Source organism: Armigeres subalbatus, chromosome 1, assembly GCF_024139115.2.
Source record: "Armigeres subalbatus isolate Guangzhou_Male chromosome 1, GZ_Asu_2, whole genome shotgun sequence".
Taxonomy (NCBI): Eukaryota; Metazoa; Arthropoda; class Insecta; order Diptera; family Culicidae; genus Armigeres; species Armigeres subalbatus.
The window spans coordinates 171,168,279-171,185,848 of NC_085139.1; the positions used below are offsets into that span (position 1 = coordinate 171,168,279).

The 17,570-nt window shown below is 44.6% G+C and overlaps 1 protein-coding gene across 1 annotated transcript; it reads left to right on the forward strand.

The window, feature by feature from the left end:
- The first annotated feature begins 284 nt into the window (after positions 1 to 284).
- LOC134206749 (uncharacterized) lies at positions 285 to 5,548 on the forward strand. Its single transcript, XM_062682479.1, has 3 exons — positions 285 to 647; positions 689 to 4,396; positions 4,442 to 5,548. Exons 1-3 carry the CDS (start codon positions 285 to 287, stop codon positions 5,546 to 5,548), a joined length of 5,178 nt encoding a protein of 1,725 aa, XP_062538463.1.
- The last annotated feature ends 12,022 nt before the right edge of the window (positions 5,549 to 17,570 follow it).

Here is a 17,570-nt window from a genome sequence, read left to right on the forward strand (position 1 = left end):
TTCCACTCCCTCGCATTTCATGGCTTGGATCGGAATCTGAGGCATCGTCCGAATATTGGAGGTGTTCTCAATAGGAGAATTTGCTGTTTTGGCTTCGGCTGCCCCGCTGTTACTTCTCATAGGTGAGCTGAACAGTATATGTCCTGCCGAAGCGGACAATATTGAGTACTACATCTCCGATTTTATCAATTTTTGGATTTGCCGACGGTTCTACGATTCTGCGAGTGGAGTAACCCACTGACTGACGACATTGTTCGAGTTTCCGTGGTGAGACGACAGTAATCATGAAGCCCGTTACCAGGAACGCGGATTCCCTGAAGAACCTGACGACGAGGCTGAAGGGGTTAAAGTTATCTTTAAGTAACATTAGCCAGTATGTTAAGAACTTTAAGGAGGGTACCCCTGTCGCTCAAATCAATGTTCGTCTCGAAAAGTTAGATAGTTTGTGGGTTCAGATAAGTGAGGCAATCTGGGAAATACAAGCGCACGAGGACTTCACGGAGCCCGAAAGTTTGCAGAGGGAGCAGTTGGAGGTGGAGAACCGCTACTACGATGCGAAATCGTTTCTGGAGAGGAGAGGAGAGGAGAGGTTCAAAACAATTCCGTCCAGAACCAGTCTATTCGCCCTGGAGATGCCACTCTACATGGTGGCATGGATCATGTTCGCCTACCTCAAATCCAGCTGCAGAGTTTCGACGGGAACATCGACGACTGGCTCAGCTTCAGGGATCTCTACACGTCTCTGATCCATGAGAAGCCAGACCTACCCGATGTGGAAAAATTCCACTACCTCAAGGGGTGCTTAGCAGGCGAAGCTAAGGCACTGATAGATCCGCTAAAGATCACCAGGGACAACTATCAGGTTGCTTGGAAGTCGTTGCTAAAACGCTACAACAATAGCAAGCTCTTACGGAAGAAGCAAGTGCAGGCTCTCTTCAAACTGCCGTCCCTCACCACGGAGTCAATCGCGGATCTTCACAGGCTGGTCGACGGATTCGATCGTGTGATTTTGACCCTGGATCAGATCATCCAACCGGCCGAGTATAAAGATCTGTTGCTGGTCGAACATCTAAGCGCTCGTCTCGACCCGAGCACACGGCGGGGATGGGAGCATTCGTCGACGAAGGAGCAGGACACCATATTAAGGGACTTACTGGAGCTCCCGCAGCGGAGAATCCAAATTCTCGAAGCTCTACCAGTGAAGGCGGAGTCAAAAGTTGTCGAGCAGTCGCTACCACCCAGGAGAAGGCCGTTTTCATCGAAGGTCAGCAACAACGCCGTCCAGTCCAACAACGCTAAGTGTCCCTCGTGTGCGCAGATACATGGACTTCATACGTGTCCATCCTTTTTGAAGTTGTCGTTGTCCAGTAGGGAATCATTCTTGCGTGCGGAATCCCTCTGCCGCAATTGTCTCAAGCGTGGTCATCTGGCTCGGGAATGCACTTCAAAATTCTCCTGTTGGCATTGTAAGGGTCGACACCATTCGTTACTTTGCTTCAAGGGAGGAGAACGCAAGGGTAGCCAAGGATCCCCCAGGAGATCGAGTTCAGGAGGGAGTCCGAAACGGGGTAGTACAAGCGCAAGGTCGAGGGCAGCGAATGCTTCAGCGGTCGAATCTACTTCTTCCAACGCGGCGCAGTGTGGGTCATCCCAAGTTCTTTTGGCTACAGCTGTCGTAGTGATCGAAGACGATGTAGGATGTCGCTACCCAGCACGAGCACTTCTGGATTCAGGGTCAGAGTGCAACTTTATCTCCACTAAACTATGCCAGGCGATGAGCGTTTCCGTACAGAAAGCCAACATTTCGATTCAGGGCATCGGGCAGTCCGGAATAAAGGCATCGCACAAAATTAAAGCTGTCGTCAAGTCCCGCGTTTCGTCGTACGCTCGATCTATGGAGTTCCTTGTGTTACCGAAGGTCACAGCGAGCCTGCCAACGACCACTATTCAGGCAAGTGGATGGGACATACCTGTAGACATCGAGCTGGCGGATCCAGAGTTTTTCCGGTCGAGGAAGATCGATTTGGTATTGGGCATCCAAGCTTTCTTCACCTTCTTCCCGTCAGGAAGTGAAATTCAATTAGGCAAGAGCCTGCCTGTATTGACAGAGTCTGTTTTCGGATGGATAGTGACAGGTGAAGTCACATCGGATAGTCAGGCGACTAGATACTCCTGCAACATGGCAGTGTCGGACGATCTGGAAGAGATAATGGCACGGTTTTGGTCCTGCGAGGAAGTGGGAGCCGTCAACAAACACTCCCCGGAAGAAAGCCGCTGCGAAGAGCTGTTCGAAAACACTGTGAAGCGGGAAACGGATGGACGTTACACAGTTACCCTCCCAAAGAACACTGAAGTGCTGGCGAAAATTGGTGAATCGAAAGACATCGCATTGAGGCGATTACGAGCTGTAGAGCGAAGGTTGGTGAAAGATCCTGATCTACAGAGACAGTACAGCGATTTTATGACCGAATATATCAATCTCGGTCACATGCGAAAGGTGGACGAACCTGAGGAGAAGGCAGTCAAACGGTGTTTTCTGCCACACCATCCGGTAATCAAGGAGACTAGCACCACGACCAAGGTGAGAGTGGTATTTGATGCCTCCTGTAAGACTTCTACTGGAATATCCCTCAACGATGCGCTGTATGCTGGACCAGTAGTACAGCAAGATCTTAGGTCGATCGTCCTTCAGAGTAGAACTCGTCAGGTGATGGTGGTTGCTGATGTCGAGAAGATGTTCCGGCAAATCTGGACGAAATCCGATGACACTCCGCTACAATGCATCCTGTGGACTGGACTAGATGGCAAGGTTTCTATATACGAGCTGCTGACGGTGACGTACGGTACCAAATCGGCACCATATCTGGCTACACGTACTCTGAAGCAACTGGCATCCGACGAGCGGGAGCGGTTTCCTCTGGCGGCTACGACGATCGAAGAAGACGTGTATATGGACGACGTTATTTCAGGAGCGGGCGACGTCGAATCTGCGATCGAATTGAGGCGACAACTCGACGCAGCGATGATCAGCGGAGGATTTAAACTGCGAAAGTGGGCTTCTAATCGTCCGGAAGTACTCGAAGGGATTCCGAACGAATGTTTGGCGTTACCGGATGCAAACGGTATTGATTGGGACCAGAACGCGGAGGTGAAAGCATTGGGCTTAACATGGCTACCCAATGTTGATCGTTTTCGGTACAAGTTCGAGATTCCTCCTCTCACGGCAAACCAGATTATTACGAAGCGGCAAGTGCTGTGTTTCATAGCGAAGCTTTTCGATCCGCTTGGTCTGCTCGGAGCAACGATTACCTCAGCGAAGGTTTTTATGCAGCGGCTTTGGTGCTTGCAAAACGAGAAAGGTGAAACTCTTCAATGGGATGACCCGCTACCCGAAATGGTGGGTGAGGAATGGCGAAAGTTTCACGAGCAAATCCCAGTATTGAACGATGTACGGGTTCCACGGTGCGTTATAGTTCCAGGATCGGTATCCGTAGAATACCACTGTTTTTCGGATGCTTCGATAGTCGCATATGGTGCGACAATCTATGTGAGAAGTCAGATAGAGGATGGCTCGGTTTCGGTTCATCTGTTGACCTCGAAATCACGGGTGGCGCCGCTCAAGACGCAATCTCTACCACGATTGGAACTCTGCGGAGCACTGTTGGCAGCACAACTCTGGGAAAAGGTGGCAGAATCGCTGAAGATAGAAGACAGGGTTTATTTCTGGACGGACTCTACCTGCGTTCTTCATTGGATCAAGTCATCGCCAGGTACTTGGACCACTTTCGTCGCGAGCAGGGTTGCGAAGATTCAAGGCTTGACGGGAGTAGACAAATGGAGGCATATTCCAGGGAACACCAACCCAGCAGACTTGATATCGCGTGGAATACTACCCAATAACATCCGTGACAATGAACTGTGGTGGCATGGGCCCACATGGTTAAAGCAAGACCATAGGGAGTGGCCTGTAGCCACGGAAGCACCACCGAAGGAAGAATTGGAAAAGCGACGCAACGTGGTGGTTTGCGCTTCGTCGAAGGAGTCCGATTTTCTTTCGGATTATCTAGTAAGATTTTCGACGTTCACAAGGTTGATTCGGATGACAGCATACTGGTTGCGCTTCCTGAATAACCTACGGTGTCCAGCCGCAGAAAGGCAAACGGGATTTCTATCTTCGTGTGAGCTACATCTCGCTGAGCAGCTGATAATTCGGAAGGTTCAGGTGGAGTCTTTCCCGGACGAGCTGTGCAAGTTAAAATCGGGCACGTCAGTATCACGGAACTCACCTCTACGGTGGTTCAATCCTCGGGTCGATGAGAACGACGTTCTGCGAGTCGGTGGACGATTAGCTCATTCGGAAGAATCACTGCATTCTAAGCATCCAATCATCCTACCGGCAAGGCACGCTTTCACCGAATTGATTCTTCGTCATTAACATCAGAAATATCTGCACGCTGGACCGCAGCTTCTACTTAGTTCAGTTCGACAGCGGTACTGGCCGCTTGGTGGCAGAAATCTGGCGAAGAAGATCGTTCATCAGTGTCAACGTTGTTTCCGGGCTAAACCGAGTACAATCCAGCAACAAATGGGAGAACTGCCAGCAGCAAGAGTCTCTGTTTCAAGGCCGTTTTCGAAAACCGGCGTAGACTATTTTGGGCCGGTATACTTGAAGGAAGGAAGGGGGCGTAAACCAACGAAAGCGTACGTTGCAATTTTTGTGTGTATGGCTACGAAAGCCGTCCATATGGAGTTGGTGTCAGATCTATCGACGGAGCGGTTCCTGCAAGCTTTGCGAAGATTCTTTGCGCGCCGTGGGCGCTGTAGTGACGTCTATTCAGACAACGGTACCAATTTCGTAGGCGCAAGAAACCAGATCCGAGAACTTTTCGTGTTACTGAAGGAGGAAAAACACCGAGCCGCTGTAACGAGGGAATGTGCAGATGAAGGAATTTACTGGCACTTCAACCCTCCAAGTGCCCCGCATTTTGGCGGATTATGGGAAGCCGCGGTTCGTTCAGCCAAATTCCATATATTGAGGGTACTCGGTGGAAATCCAGTATCGCATGAGGACTTCACCACATTGTTGGCACAAGTAGAAGGATGCCTTAACTCCAGACCATTGACGGCGCTATCCGATGATCCGTTGGACTTGGAGTCTCTAACACCGGCGCATTTCTTAGTCGGAGCATCACTTCATGCTTTGCCCGACCCAGATCTTGGAGACGTCCAGCTAAACCGATTGTCACGGTTCCAGCTCATACAGCGACAATTACAGGACTTCTGGAAACGATGGCGCCGGGAATATCTGTCACAACTTCAAGCTAGAGGGAAGCACTGGCAGCCGGCAATAGACGTGAAGGTAGGAAGGCTGGTTGTCATCGTCGAGCCTAACATACCACCTATGCAGTGGAAGATGGGCCGGATTCAGGAACTACACCCTGGCGCGGATGGAATAACTCGAGTGGTAACGCTAAGAACCTCAACCGGGTTCATGAAAAGACCGGTAGCCAAATTGTGTATGCTGCCATCGCAGAATCAGGAAGATTAGAGTTGAGGTCAATCGATTCCAGCCAGTGCATCGAGGGGAATCTTTTTGTATTTTCTCTTTTCAGAAGTTTCCTGGCAACTTCAGGGTGGGTGAGGATGTCTGTGAACAGACCATTTATTCAAGCATCAACGATAGTATCATTCACCCTGCTATCAATGTATGTCGTCGGCGAACGAGTGCGTTACCAATTTTACCTGCTATGGTCGCACTTTTTGGTTCGCTCTTTCGTAGGCTCTCGCATCATCACATCCACACTGCCGTGCGGACGGTCGTCGTTCGGTGCGTCGGTAGTTTATGCAAAGGCAACAGCAGCAGCAACGAATGCGAGAAATTAGTTGTAAACAGTACGCTGTCGTGCACATTTCGAGGGGCGAACCCTTGATCGTTTTTATTGTTGCGTGTTAAGTTTAGTATTTAGTAATAAATGTAATTAGTGTCAAATAAAGTAGTGTCGTAAATTAGTAATAAATCGATGTTTAATGTAAAGTGTAATAAACTGTAAATTGTGTTTCAATGTGAAGACTTGGTGTTTTGTGTGACTGATGGTCATTTTAGATGACGAAATCTGCCCTGGGAAAGGTGTCGTTTTGGACTGGGTTCGCTGGCCAACATAGTGGAGGTGAAAACATAGTTCTCGGTCGGGAAGGAACCCGACACGAGGTGTACAATTTGAACTACTGGCTAACGCTCATTTATGCTAAGTGGGCCCAAAGAGCTGACCGTTTGCTTTTTTGCGGCGTCTCACCATCAAAGTCAGCAGGACGTTGAGTGTCAACGGGAACAGCTCCGCAGACTTAGCAGTAGCCGAATGATCGGGGGATTTCAATATCTTGACAGTCTGATATCATCAGATAGCGAAATTGGGATCGACATGGAATCACGAGCTGGGGATAACTTTGCGAGTTATCGAAATATTTGGAAACACAACCGGATTGATCCACGCACCAAAGTTCGAATGTACCACTCGGTCTTGAAACGTGTTGAGTATAGGCAAAGATAACGCAGATGATGTTTGAAATTCACAATTCGGACGACCTTTCAGCTGGATAGCGTATGCCGAGCAATGTAAAAGCCATCGAATACTGATAACAATATGTGGATGTTTGAGAACATTGATGGAAATGGATAGTCCACATATTGCAAGGCAGGTTAGACGGAATCTGTAAGCAAGAGTCCCCTTAATATGCGTGACCTGATAGGATATAGAATATTTATGCCGATAGATATTTATTTATTTATTCAGACAAAGGCCAAAGTGGCCTGTGCGGTATATAAGAGTCTTCTCCATTCGGCTCGGGCCATGGCTACACGTCGCCAACCACGCAGCCCACGGAGGGTCCGCAAGTCATCTTCCACCTGATCGATCCACCTTGCCTTCTTGTGCCCGTCGGATCGTTGTCGAGAACCATTTTCACCGGGTTACTGTCCGACATTCTGGCTACGTGCCCGGGCCACCGCAGTCGTCCGATTTTCGCGGTAGAACGATGGATGGTTCTCTCAGCAGCTCATGCAACTCGTGGTTCATTCGTCTCCTCCATGTACCGTCCGCCATCTGCACCCCACCATAGATGGTACGCAGCACTTTCCTTTCGAAAACTCCACGAGCATCGTCCAGGTCTCGTGTCCGTAGAGGACTACTGGTCTAATGAGCGTTTTGTAGATTGTCAGTTTGGCACGGCGGCAAACTCTATTCGATCGAAGCGGCTTGCGGAGTCCAAAGTACGTACGATTTCCAGCCACTATGCGTCTCCGAATTTCTCTACTGGTATCATTTTCGGCAGTCACCAGTGAGCCCAAGTACACAAATTCTTCAACCACTTCGATTTCGTCACCATCGATGCAAACTCGCGCTGGGTGGCTCACATTGTCTTCATGTACTTCGTCTTCGACGTGTTGATGACTAGTCCGATCCGTTTAGCTTCCCTCTTCAGTCTGATGTAGGCTTCCTCCATCTTCTTAAAGTTACGCGCCATAATATCTATGTTATCGGCGAAGCCAAATAGCTGGACGGGCTTATTGAAAAAGGTACCCCTCGTGTTAATCCCTGCTCTTCGTAATACCCCTTCCAAAGCGATGTTGAATAGCAGACACGAAAGGCCATCACCTTGCCGTAACCCTCTGCGCATTTCAAAGGAACTCGAGATTGCCCCTGAAACTCTAACTATGCACATCACCCAATCCATCGTCGCCTCGATCAACCGTATCAGTTTATCCAGAAATCCGAATTTCAATGGGATTGTACAAACTCGTCTTATGACAAGTGAAGACATTCCGCTAAAAAGCTCAAAATAATTTTCTTAACAGAAATCCGTGTTCGTGCATTAGCTGCCATAGCTGGTCCCGATCGATTGTATCATATGCGAATTTTGAAGTCGATGAATGGATGATGCGTGGGCACGTTGTATTCGCGGCATTCCTGCAGTACTTGGCGAATGGCGAACACCTGGTCCGTGGTGGAGCGTTTGCCCATAAAACCCGCCTGGTACTGCCCCACGAACTCCGATAAATATATATGCTGTTATTTTCATTTGAAATATTCTTGGTGACAAATGTATTGGCTTTAAATGAAATATTTCGTATCAAGATTAAAACAGTGATGCACAGGTTCAGAATTTTTAAAAATTAAAATCGGCAAAAAAAAATTTTTTTCGCCCCCTCAATATTTTTGGAAAGTTGAAGGGGGGGTGACATAAAATAAATTTAATATTTGTATCGACCTAATGAATAATAAAAAAATATTTTTCTAACACGCCACGTACCATAAAAAAATGGAACCGAGGAGCGCATCCGGTTCGCGGGCTGTACGTTGGGCAGTTCTGCAACACGTAAAAATTTGAGAATTTTAATTGATAAATATCGCTAATTTGAAGAAATTGTAATTTTTCGAAGGACTGTTATATAGTTTATAAATAGAATTTAAGGTCAATCAATTCCCGAAGTAGTCTAAGCACATCTGATCTAATGATTTATCATCAGATTTGCGTGTTATAATTGTTTTATATGCGGTTTTTCTTGGAATTGTGCTTCGTGAATTTAACTTGAAAAAAATCATTTTATGCTCCACATTTCCCCCCTCTTAAAACAATATTCTGCACGATCTCCGGTTGTGTATTTGTGAGCCATCTACTTTCAATGATCACACGTAATCTGTTATCGTGCTGCAATTGTGTTGTGCTTGACACTTGATTGAACAGTCTGCACAGTAGGGTGTCCCAAAAAAATCGATGTTCGAAAAGTCATGGTGATCAACCCTGAAATGAAAGTTATAGGGGAACTGTTCCGTTTTCCATTTCACTGAACATATATTTATCTCATCGCAAAACAAAGAAATACAGCACCAATCTCGTCGCTTCTTTTTGCTAACACGCGTGCTCACTGCTGAAAAAAATCACAAAAATATGAAACAAACCAAATTCCTTTTCATTGCATTGTTTTTGATGGGATGGAAATAGGAGCTATGGGATGAAGTGCCGAACCGTTCCCCTACCTGTCTAATTTTTGTACAACAAACCGACTTTCTAAAAAATCAATTAGAGGTCGCGCCAAATCGATTTATGAGAAAAGAGCATTTTTTAGGTAAAAAATCAAATATTGGGTCCTTTCACATTTTTTTTGGGGGTCGCCCATTCGTTTTATTTTTTATTTTTTTTCTGTTTTCTGTTACCTATTTTCTCTATGGATTAGTTTTTGGTATTCTACGTTTTTTACGGAAGAGCAGCTAGGCGCAGCGTCTCTTGAAGATGGCTGGAGAGATATTCGATCCGCCATTGGTAGCACCGCAACCGCTGCACTTGGCACGGTGCCCCCGGATCAGAGAAACGACTGGTATGACGGCGAATGTGAGCAGTTAGTGGAAGAGAAGAATGCAGCATGGACGAGATTGCTGCAACACCGCACGAAGGCGAACGAGGCACGATATAAACAGGCGCGGAACAGACAAAACTCTATTTTCCGGAGGAAAAAGCGCCAGCAGGAAGATCGAGACCGTGAAGAAACGGAGCAACTGTACCGCGCTAATAACACACGAAAGTTCTATGAGAAGTTAAACCGTTCACGTAAGGGCCACGTGCCACAGCCTAATATGTGCAAGGACATAAACGGGAACCTTCTTACGAACGAGCGTGAGGTGATCCGAAGGTGGCGGCAGCACTACGAAGAACACCTGAATGGCGATGTGGCAGACGAAGATGGCGGTATGGTGATGGACCTGGGAGAACGCGCGCAGGACATAATTCTAGCGGCTCCGGATCTCCAGGAAATCCAGGAGGAGATTGGCCGGCTGAAGAACAACAAAGCCCCTGGGGTTGACCAACTACCAGGAGAGCTATTTAAACACGGTGGTGAGGCACTGGCTAGAGCGCTGCACTGGGTCATTACCAAGATTTGGGAGGAGGAAGTTTTGCCGCAGGAGTGGATGGAAGGTGTTGTATGTCCCATCTACAAAAAGGGCGATAAGCTGGATTGTAGCAACTACCGCGCAATCACATTGCTGAACGCCGCCTACAAGGTACTCTCCCAAATTTTATGCCGTCGACTAGCACCAACTGCAAGGGAGTTCGTGGGGCAGTACCAGGCGGGTTTTATGGGCGAACGCTCCACCACGGACCAGGTGTTCGCCATTCGCCAAGTACTGCAGAAATGCCGCGAATACAACGTGCCCACACATCATCTATTCATCGACTTCAAAGCCGCATATGATACAATCGATCGGGACCAGCTATGGCAGCTAATGCACGAACACGGTTTTCCGGATAAACTGATACGGTTGATCAAAGCGACGATGGATCGGGTGATGTGCGTAGTTCGAGTTTCAGGGGCATTCTCGAGCCCCTTCGAAACCCGCAGAGGGTTACGGCAAGGTGATGGTCTTTCGTGTTTGCTATTCAACATCGCTTTGGAAGGGGTAATACGAAGAGCAGGGATTGACACGAGTGGTACGATTTTCAATAAGTCTGTCCAGCTATTTGGTTTCGCCGACGACATAGATATTATGGCACGTAACTTTGAGAGGATGGAGGAAGCCTGCATCAGACTGAAGAGGGAAGCTAAGCGGATCGGACTAGTCATCAACACGTCGAAGACGAAGTACATGATAGGAAGAGGTTCAAGAGAAGACAATGTGAGCCACCCACCGCGAGTTTGCATCGGTGGTGACGAAATCGAGGTGGTAGAAGAATTTGTGTACTTGGGCTCACTGGTGACTGCCGAAAATGACACCAGCAGAGAAATTCGGAGACGCATAGTGGCTGGAAATCGTACGTACTTTGGACTCCGCAAGACGCTCCGATCGAATAGAGTTCGCCGCCGTACCAAACTGACAATCTACAAAACGCTAATTAGACCGGTAGTCCTCTACGGACACGAGACCTGGACGATGCTCGTGGAGGACCAACGCGCACTTGGAGTTTTCGAAAGGAAAGTGCTGCGTACCATCTATGGTGGGGTGCAGATGGCGGACGGTACGTGGAGGAGGCGAATGAACCACGAATTGCATCAGCTGTTGGGAGAACCATCCATCGTTCACACCGCGAAAATCGGACGACTGCGATGGGCCGGGCACGTAGCCAAAATGTCGGACAGTAACCCGGTGAAAATGGTTCTCGACAACGATCCGACGGGCACAAGAAGGCGAGGTGCGCAGCGGGCAAGGTGGATCGATCAGGTGGAAGATGACTTGCGGACCCTCCGTAGACTGCGTGGTTGGCGACGTGTAGCCATGGACCGAGCCGAATGGAGAAGACTCTTATATACCGCACAGGCCACTTCGGCCTTAGTCTGAATAAATAAATAATAGAATTGTGTATGCCAAGGTTTGATACAATATGTCAAATCACAATTAAAATAGAGTTTTTATAATAGTCAGGTTGTCGACAGTAGAAACATCTAATTGTACAATTATCTAAGGGGGCAAAGTATAATTTCACACAATTTTATATTGAATCCTCTGAAGTGCCTTCATTCTGGTATTGCAGCAACTAGCCCATTTTGACTCAGCATACAACATGGCCGGTCTAAAAATTTGTTTGTAAATCAGTATGTATCATTTGGAGTCAATGTAAATTCTGTTGATACGAAAAGATGAGAAGGTTTTGCGCCCATTCGAGAAAGTGCCTATACGAGCACTACTCGATCGGGCTGTTCCCTGCTCCCAATAAAGATAAAGATAAATTTGTTCTTAAGTCAAAGTTTTGATTTTCTGTTTATTAGTGGATATAGATTATAGACGATTAATATATGTGTAACATTTGGCTTGAATGCCTTTTGAAAAGTTAATTTTGGATCTAGCAAAAGTCCTTAATATTTAGCTTTGCTAGACCAATTGATTGGAATTCCATTTATAGTTACAATATGTCTACTAGAAGATTCAAGAAGCTCGGCATATGTGGGAAAATTATAAGCTTTGGAAGCATTCGAGGAAATTTTCCATTTTTGCAAGTAAGTGGAGAAAACATCCAAGCTTTTTCTGCAATCTACTACAAATGACACGAAGGCTTCCCCATTTGGCTGAAAGGCCCATGTCATCTGGAAACGAAGATTTTTGACACCCTGGTGGTAAAACAGGTAAGTCAGAAGTAAAAATGTTATACAATATGGGCCCCAGTATGCTGCTTTTGGGAACACCAGCTCTTACAGGTTATCTATTAGATTTCGAATTCTGATAGTTTACCTGAAGTGAGCTATCTGATAAATAATTTTGGATCAGTTTAATGATGTACAGAGGAAAATTAAAATTCATCAATTTTATAATCAAACCTTCACGACAAACATATATATAAAGATATAAAGAAAGCATTGATCTTTATATCAAGAAGAGCAACTCCAGTCGAATATGCTTCAGATTTGTAGAGCCGAATTAAGTTCGTAACTCTTAATAACTGATGAATGGTTTCACATGGCGAAAACCAAATTGCTCATCAGCAAAAATGGGATTGTCATTGATATGAACCATATTCTATTTTCAAACAGTTTGCTTATTGAAGAAAGCAGACTGATTGGGCAAATAACTAGAAGCCTCAGCTGGATGTTTGTTCGGCTTCAAAACTGGAACCACTTTGGCATTTTTACATTTACATTTATGACATACATTGTCAATTAAAAACATTTTTTAAATAAATTAACCAAAAAGGATAAAGAGCTCTCAGGAAGTTTTTTGATAAGTATGTAGAAAATACCATCATCACCCGGGCCAATATCCGGCAATAATGGAATAGCAACCGCGAGCGGTCAATCATGCTCATGCTCAGTGGTATGGAAATGAGAACCGTTCTTTTATGTCTTAACAGAAATTTCAAAACGAACAGTTTCCAGACTGCCATGAAATAAAACTAACGCTTATTGTTTTTTAAATACTGGGACAAAAATTAGCCAATAAGCAGTGATGTACAAAATACAGTGACAAAATGGAGAATTAATGTCCCTTACTGATACCAGTTGAAAAGGGTACGAATGAATTACAAATCATCAGTTCTGGATTCAAAATCTGAATCAAAATTGCCTTTTCAACCAGAGAAAAAATGCTACTAGCAGCAATAACTGAGATCACAAAATAATCAATCCCTCTATGCAACTTCATATTTCCACGGTGAAAGAGTTGAGCATTAAAATAAAAGGTTCCAGCAATAACCGTAAAGCAAAATTTCCAGTTGTTTCGCGTGCTTGTGACAAATGCACCGAATTCAGATTGGGATTATGGAGCCAAAAAATGAGTGCACAAAACTGTTCGTTGCATATCAAACGCACCATGAAATCGGCTTCAAAGCAGAATCTGTATTGCTCTTTTTGTTCCAGTTACCGAACAAATGCTTGCGCACCAAAACAAATTAATTGTTCGCCAAAACATGGACAGTAGCCCCGCGGAAAATTGCAAAATATTCTGCATTCAACGGAGGCTGGCCTACCTACTTGACGATGGAGATCCCAAATGCCTGGCGCTGCTGTGACCAGAATGAATGAATCGCGTTAGTTGCGATGCAATGGAATGCACTGGGGGCCGCGCCATTTTTGCTAATTACTGTCCAATTAAAAGCACAAAATGAAAGCACCCGCTAGCCTCCACCAAACGGAGTGAGTCGAGCAACAGATTCAACCTGATTCACAAGGTTGACCCACAAATCTACGCGGATGTGTCACCGATCGAGAGTGAGCATTAACGGGTTTAATGCTACACCTAACCTTGCTTCGGGTGGGCTCATGCTAATTAAACAAATTCGCGGCGACAAGTAGTACAATTATTGCGTGATGATTCTCCGAGCAGGAGAATTTAAATTTGTTAAATTTAGTTGAGGTATAATTTGCATATATTGGTCACTAGCTGTATTATACCCATATTGCTAGGAATGACTAGCAATATTTTTTACACAATCCGCATCACAATTTTAAAAAGTCGCCAATGATGAGCAACTGAGACAATAAATTAAAATTTGATTTAGGGGAACTGTTCCCATTTCCATCTCACTGAAAATATAACAGTAACACTATTATGTATCACATCATCAATTCAAATTACACCGCATTGTATCTACCTTTATGTTTATCCATCATCGATTACACTTCATGCTGTAGATCAAGATCTTATCTGCTATTTTCATGTCATTCTGTACCAATAGTGTAGATAACGAAAACCATCAACATTTCACTAGATAATCTAGCTACGACACAACCAGTGGAGTTTTTCAGTGTTTTGACTGTTTTGTTTTCAATTATTTATTTAAACTAAAAACGGCTACGCAGTCTTTGAAAATTGAAACAAGATTTTTATTTGTCCAACATTTCGACACGGGTATTTCTCTCTTGATGAAGACACCATCCCCATGTCGAAACGTTGAACAGATAAAAATATTGTTTAATTTTTCTAAGACTGTGGGGCCGTTTTAAATTAAATCAACAATAAACAGTAGATCCTTCAATAGTACGTTTACAATCATTTTTGATTTAAGTTTAGGAGCTACATCAACAAGGACAGCACAACCGGTAGTTTTCCAGCTATTCCTCAAATTCTGGTCGCAACGAAAAACTTCACCAACACGAAGCTTAAAATAGCTCGAGAATTGAACCATTTTTGCTTAAACTTACCTGTATTGTAACCGTTTTGATTTTTTTAAAGTGTTGTGTATTTTTTGCGGAAACTCAAAATTTCTTTCTAATTCAAAAGTCCTACCAGGAATATTAATTTCTAATAAACACTAGTCGACCCGGCAGACGTTGTCCTGCATAGTAGGCGTAAATGCGCGTTGTGAACTGCCCATATGAAATCTCCATACGAATCTTAATTTTGGCTTTTCACGGTTTACTCAACCTAACTAGTGATTTTCTTATTAGGAAATATCATATAAACCCGTCGAAAACGATAACGAACATATTTGCCGAAGGAGTGAAGAAAATCCATCCAGTCGTTTTCGAGTTATGCGGATACGAACGCAGACCATTTCATTTTTATATATTGTTGGGCCGCCACCAAACCGGACCGCGCGATTGAGCACTCGCGCCGCGACGCGAGTCGTGACAATTTGAAATATTTCATTAGTAGTGCGCATCATGCACCCATGGATGTACTATTATGCGCACTAATCAGAATGCGACGTCTGATAGCTGCAGAAATTTCATTTTATCGAAAACGAATTTTCGATTTTCTACTATACACGGAATATATAGATTTACTTCAATCAGTTAACTTTTCCAAATTAAGCCTAGTATGCAGCTCTCAAGGAAAACGCTCAAGGAAAATGTGACCTAATTACCAAAGTAATTTTCACATATGGTGAATGCAACCGAAAAAGTAGGCGAAAAACATGTTTTGTTTTCATTCTTAATTAATTTGGCAAAATGTCATAGTGCAGGTTGACCTGGAACTTTTTTTATATAAATCATCTGTTGTTGCTTTACTTCTAGATGGACTTTTACCGGCAATGTTGCAGATGGTTTCTGGGAGTTCGAATGTCGACGTTCGTTCGGGGAATCTATGATAAAAGGTCGAAGGACAAAAGGTCGAAAGACAAAAGGTCGAAGGACAAAAGGTCAAATGGACAAAAGGTCGAAGGGACAAAAGGTCGACGGGACAAAAGGTCGAATGGACAAAAGGTCGACGGGACAAAATGTCGAAAGGACAAAATGTCGAAAGGACAAAAGGTCGAAGAGACAAAAGGTCGAAATTACAAAATTGCTTAAAATTAAAAAGCCATAGTATTGAGAACAATACAAAGGAAAACTATGATGTAAGTACCGTCATCGGAGGTAACACTTGGCCAAATAAGAGTCAGGTTGGCCCATGTTTTCAAAAAAATCAGCACAAGGAAAATGTGATATAAGATACCTTTTTGAGCGATTCAGATAACCGACCTACAGACTGTTCGTGAGAACGATGGCCCAATCTCGACTTGAACCCACAACCTCTAATTTCTACACAAAACTCTACCACCAATATGCAATATGCATAAGCACATTCATTCATTTATTTAGTTTACATCTAAACAGAAACCACTGAATCAACAATTTGACGCCACAATACACCAGTTAATAATTCGAGAACACGGAGTTCTTTTTAAAAACACTTAAACGTCTAACTACCTTCACTTTTCACAACCAACTGATTTATTATCGTCAACTTAACTACATTACAAGTATGCTGAGTCTGCACTGCCTCGGTAGGTACAGGTTCGATGAGTTCGATGAGTTCGCCCTCGATATCGTTCGCCTGGTTCTGCTGATACGCCTCGATGTTGCCAACTCCAAAATGCTGACACCGATGGGAACGTCGATGGAATTCCACAAAGTCCGGTGGGCAACGACGTTAACTCACGGTTCGAGGCCGCATCTCTCCATCCTCGAATGCGCCCCACGCTCGCTAAGTCGTTTTACACTTGGTCTGCCCACCTCGCTCGCTGTGCTCCACGCCGTCTCGTACCTGCCGGATCGGAAGCGAACACCATCTTTGTAGGGTAGTTGTCCGAAATTCTTGCAACACGCCCTGCCCATCGTACCCTTCCGGCTTAATCTACCTTTTGGATACTGGGTTCGCCGTAAAGCTGGGCTAGCTCGTGGTTCATTCTTCGCCGCCACACACCGTATTTTTGTACACCGCCAAAGGTGGTCCTGAGCACCTGTCTCTCGAATACTCCGAGTGCTTGCATATGCACAATCATCCTGGAACACTAATGCATGATCGTTCATGCTGTGTACCTTGAGAGATATTTTTTCGTTAATGTTGTACACGCATGTTTGAGTGTTAATTAAAATGATTCACCGAATAATGTGCATAATGTAAACTGTTATGTACGGCTTAAGTCAAGTCTTTGTGTACATGCTTCAGTGTTTATTTCTTATTTAAAACCAATACCCTAGCAGCACACAAATCACGTATAGGTTCCTGCAACTCATATGTGACCGGATTTAGTCACAATCAAGTTACTGCAACCACTTTTGTTTGACTTGTGCTGCTCGGGTAACGTCACGTTGAATCAAAACCAATAACATCCCCATCTAATACATGATGATGAGTGGAAACACACATTTATACAAGAGACTGACAATCTTTTGATTCTACATGATCGACATCGGAATGTAATGTATAGGAATGTATAGGAAGTCGCGTTGGCAAAATAATTAATTATACGGCACTGAATTAAAGATACCAAAACCAACGTATTTCACATGCACTCGAAGCGACACATGTTGCAAGAGCACGATCCAACAAGTATTAATTTTTCAGTTCTCGTCCCGAGAACTAATCAAATTCATACAATGCTCACCCTGGCTGCTGAATATTCACTGTAAATTGGTTAAAGAACTGCCCATGAAATAAAAAAGGAGAAATCTCTGGGAAATGTAATAAGCTAGATTTTTTTTCAGAAACATGTTTTCAAACTTGTCGTATATTTAATATGTTTTCATGTATACAGAATTATAGATTTTTAAATTTTGTCCATTCGACCTTTTGTCCATTCGACTTTTTGTCCCTTCGTCCTTTTGTCCTTTCGACGTTTTGTCCCCTCGACCTTTTGTCCCGTCGACCTTTTGTCCTTTCGAC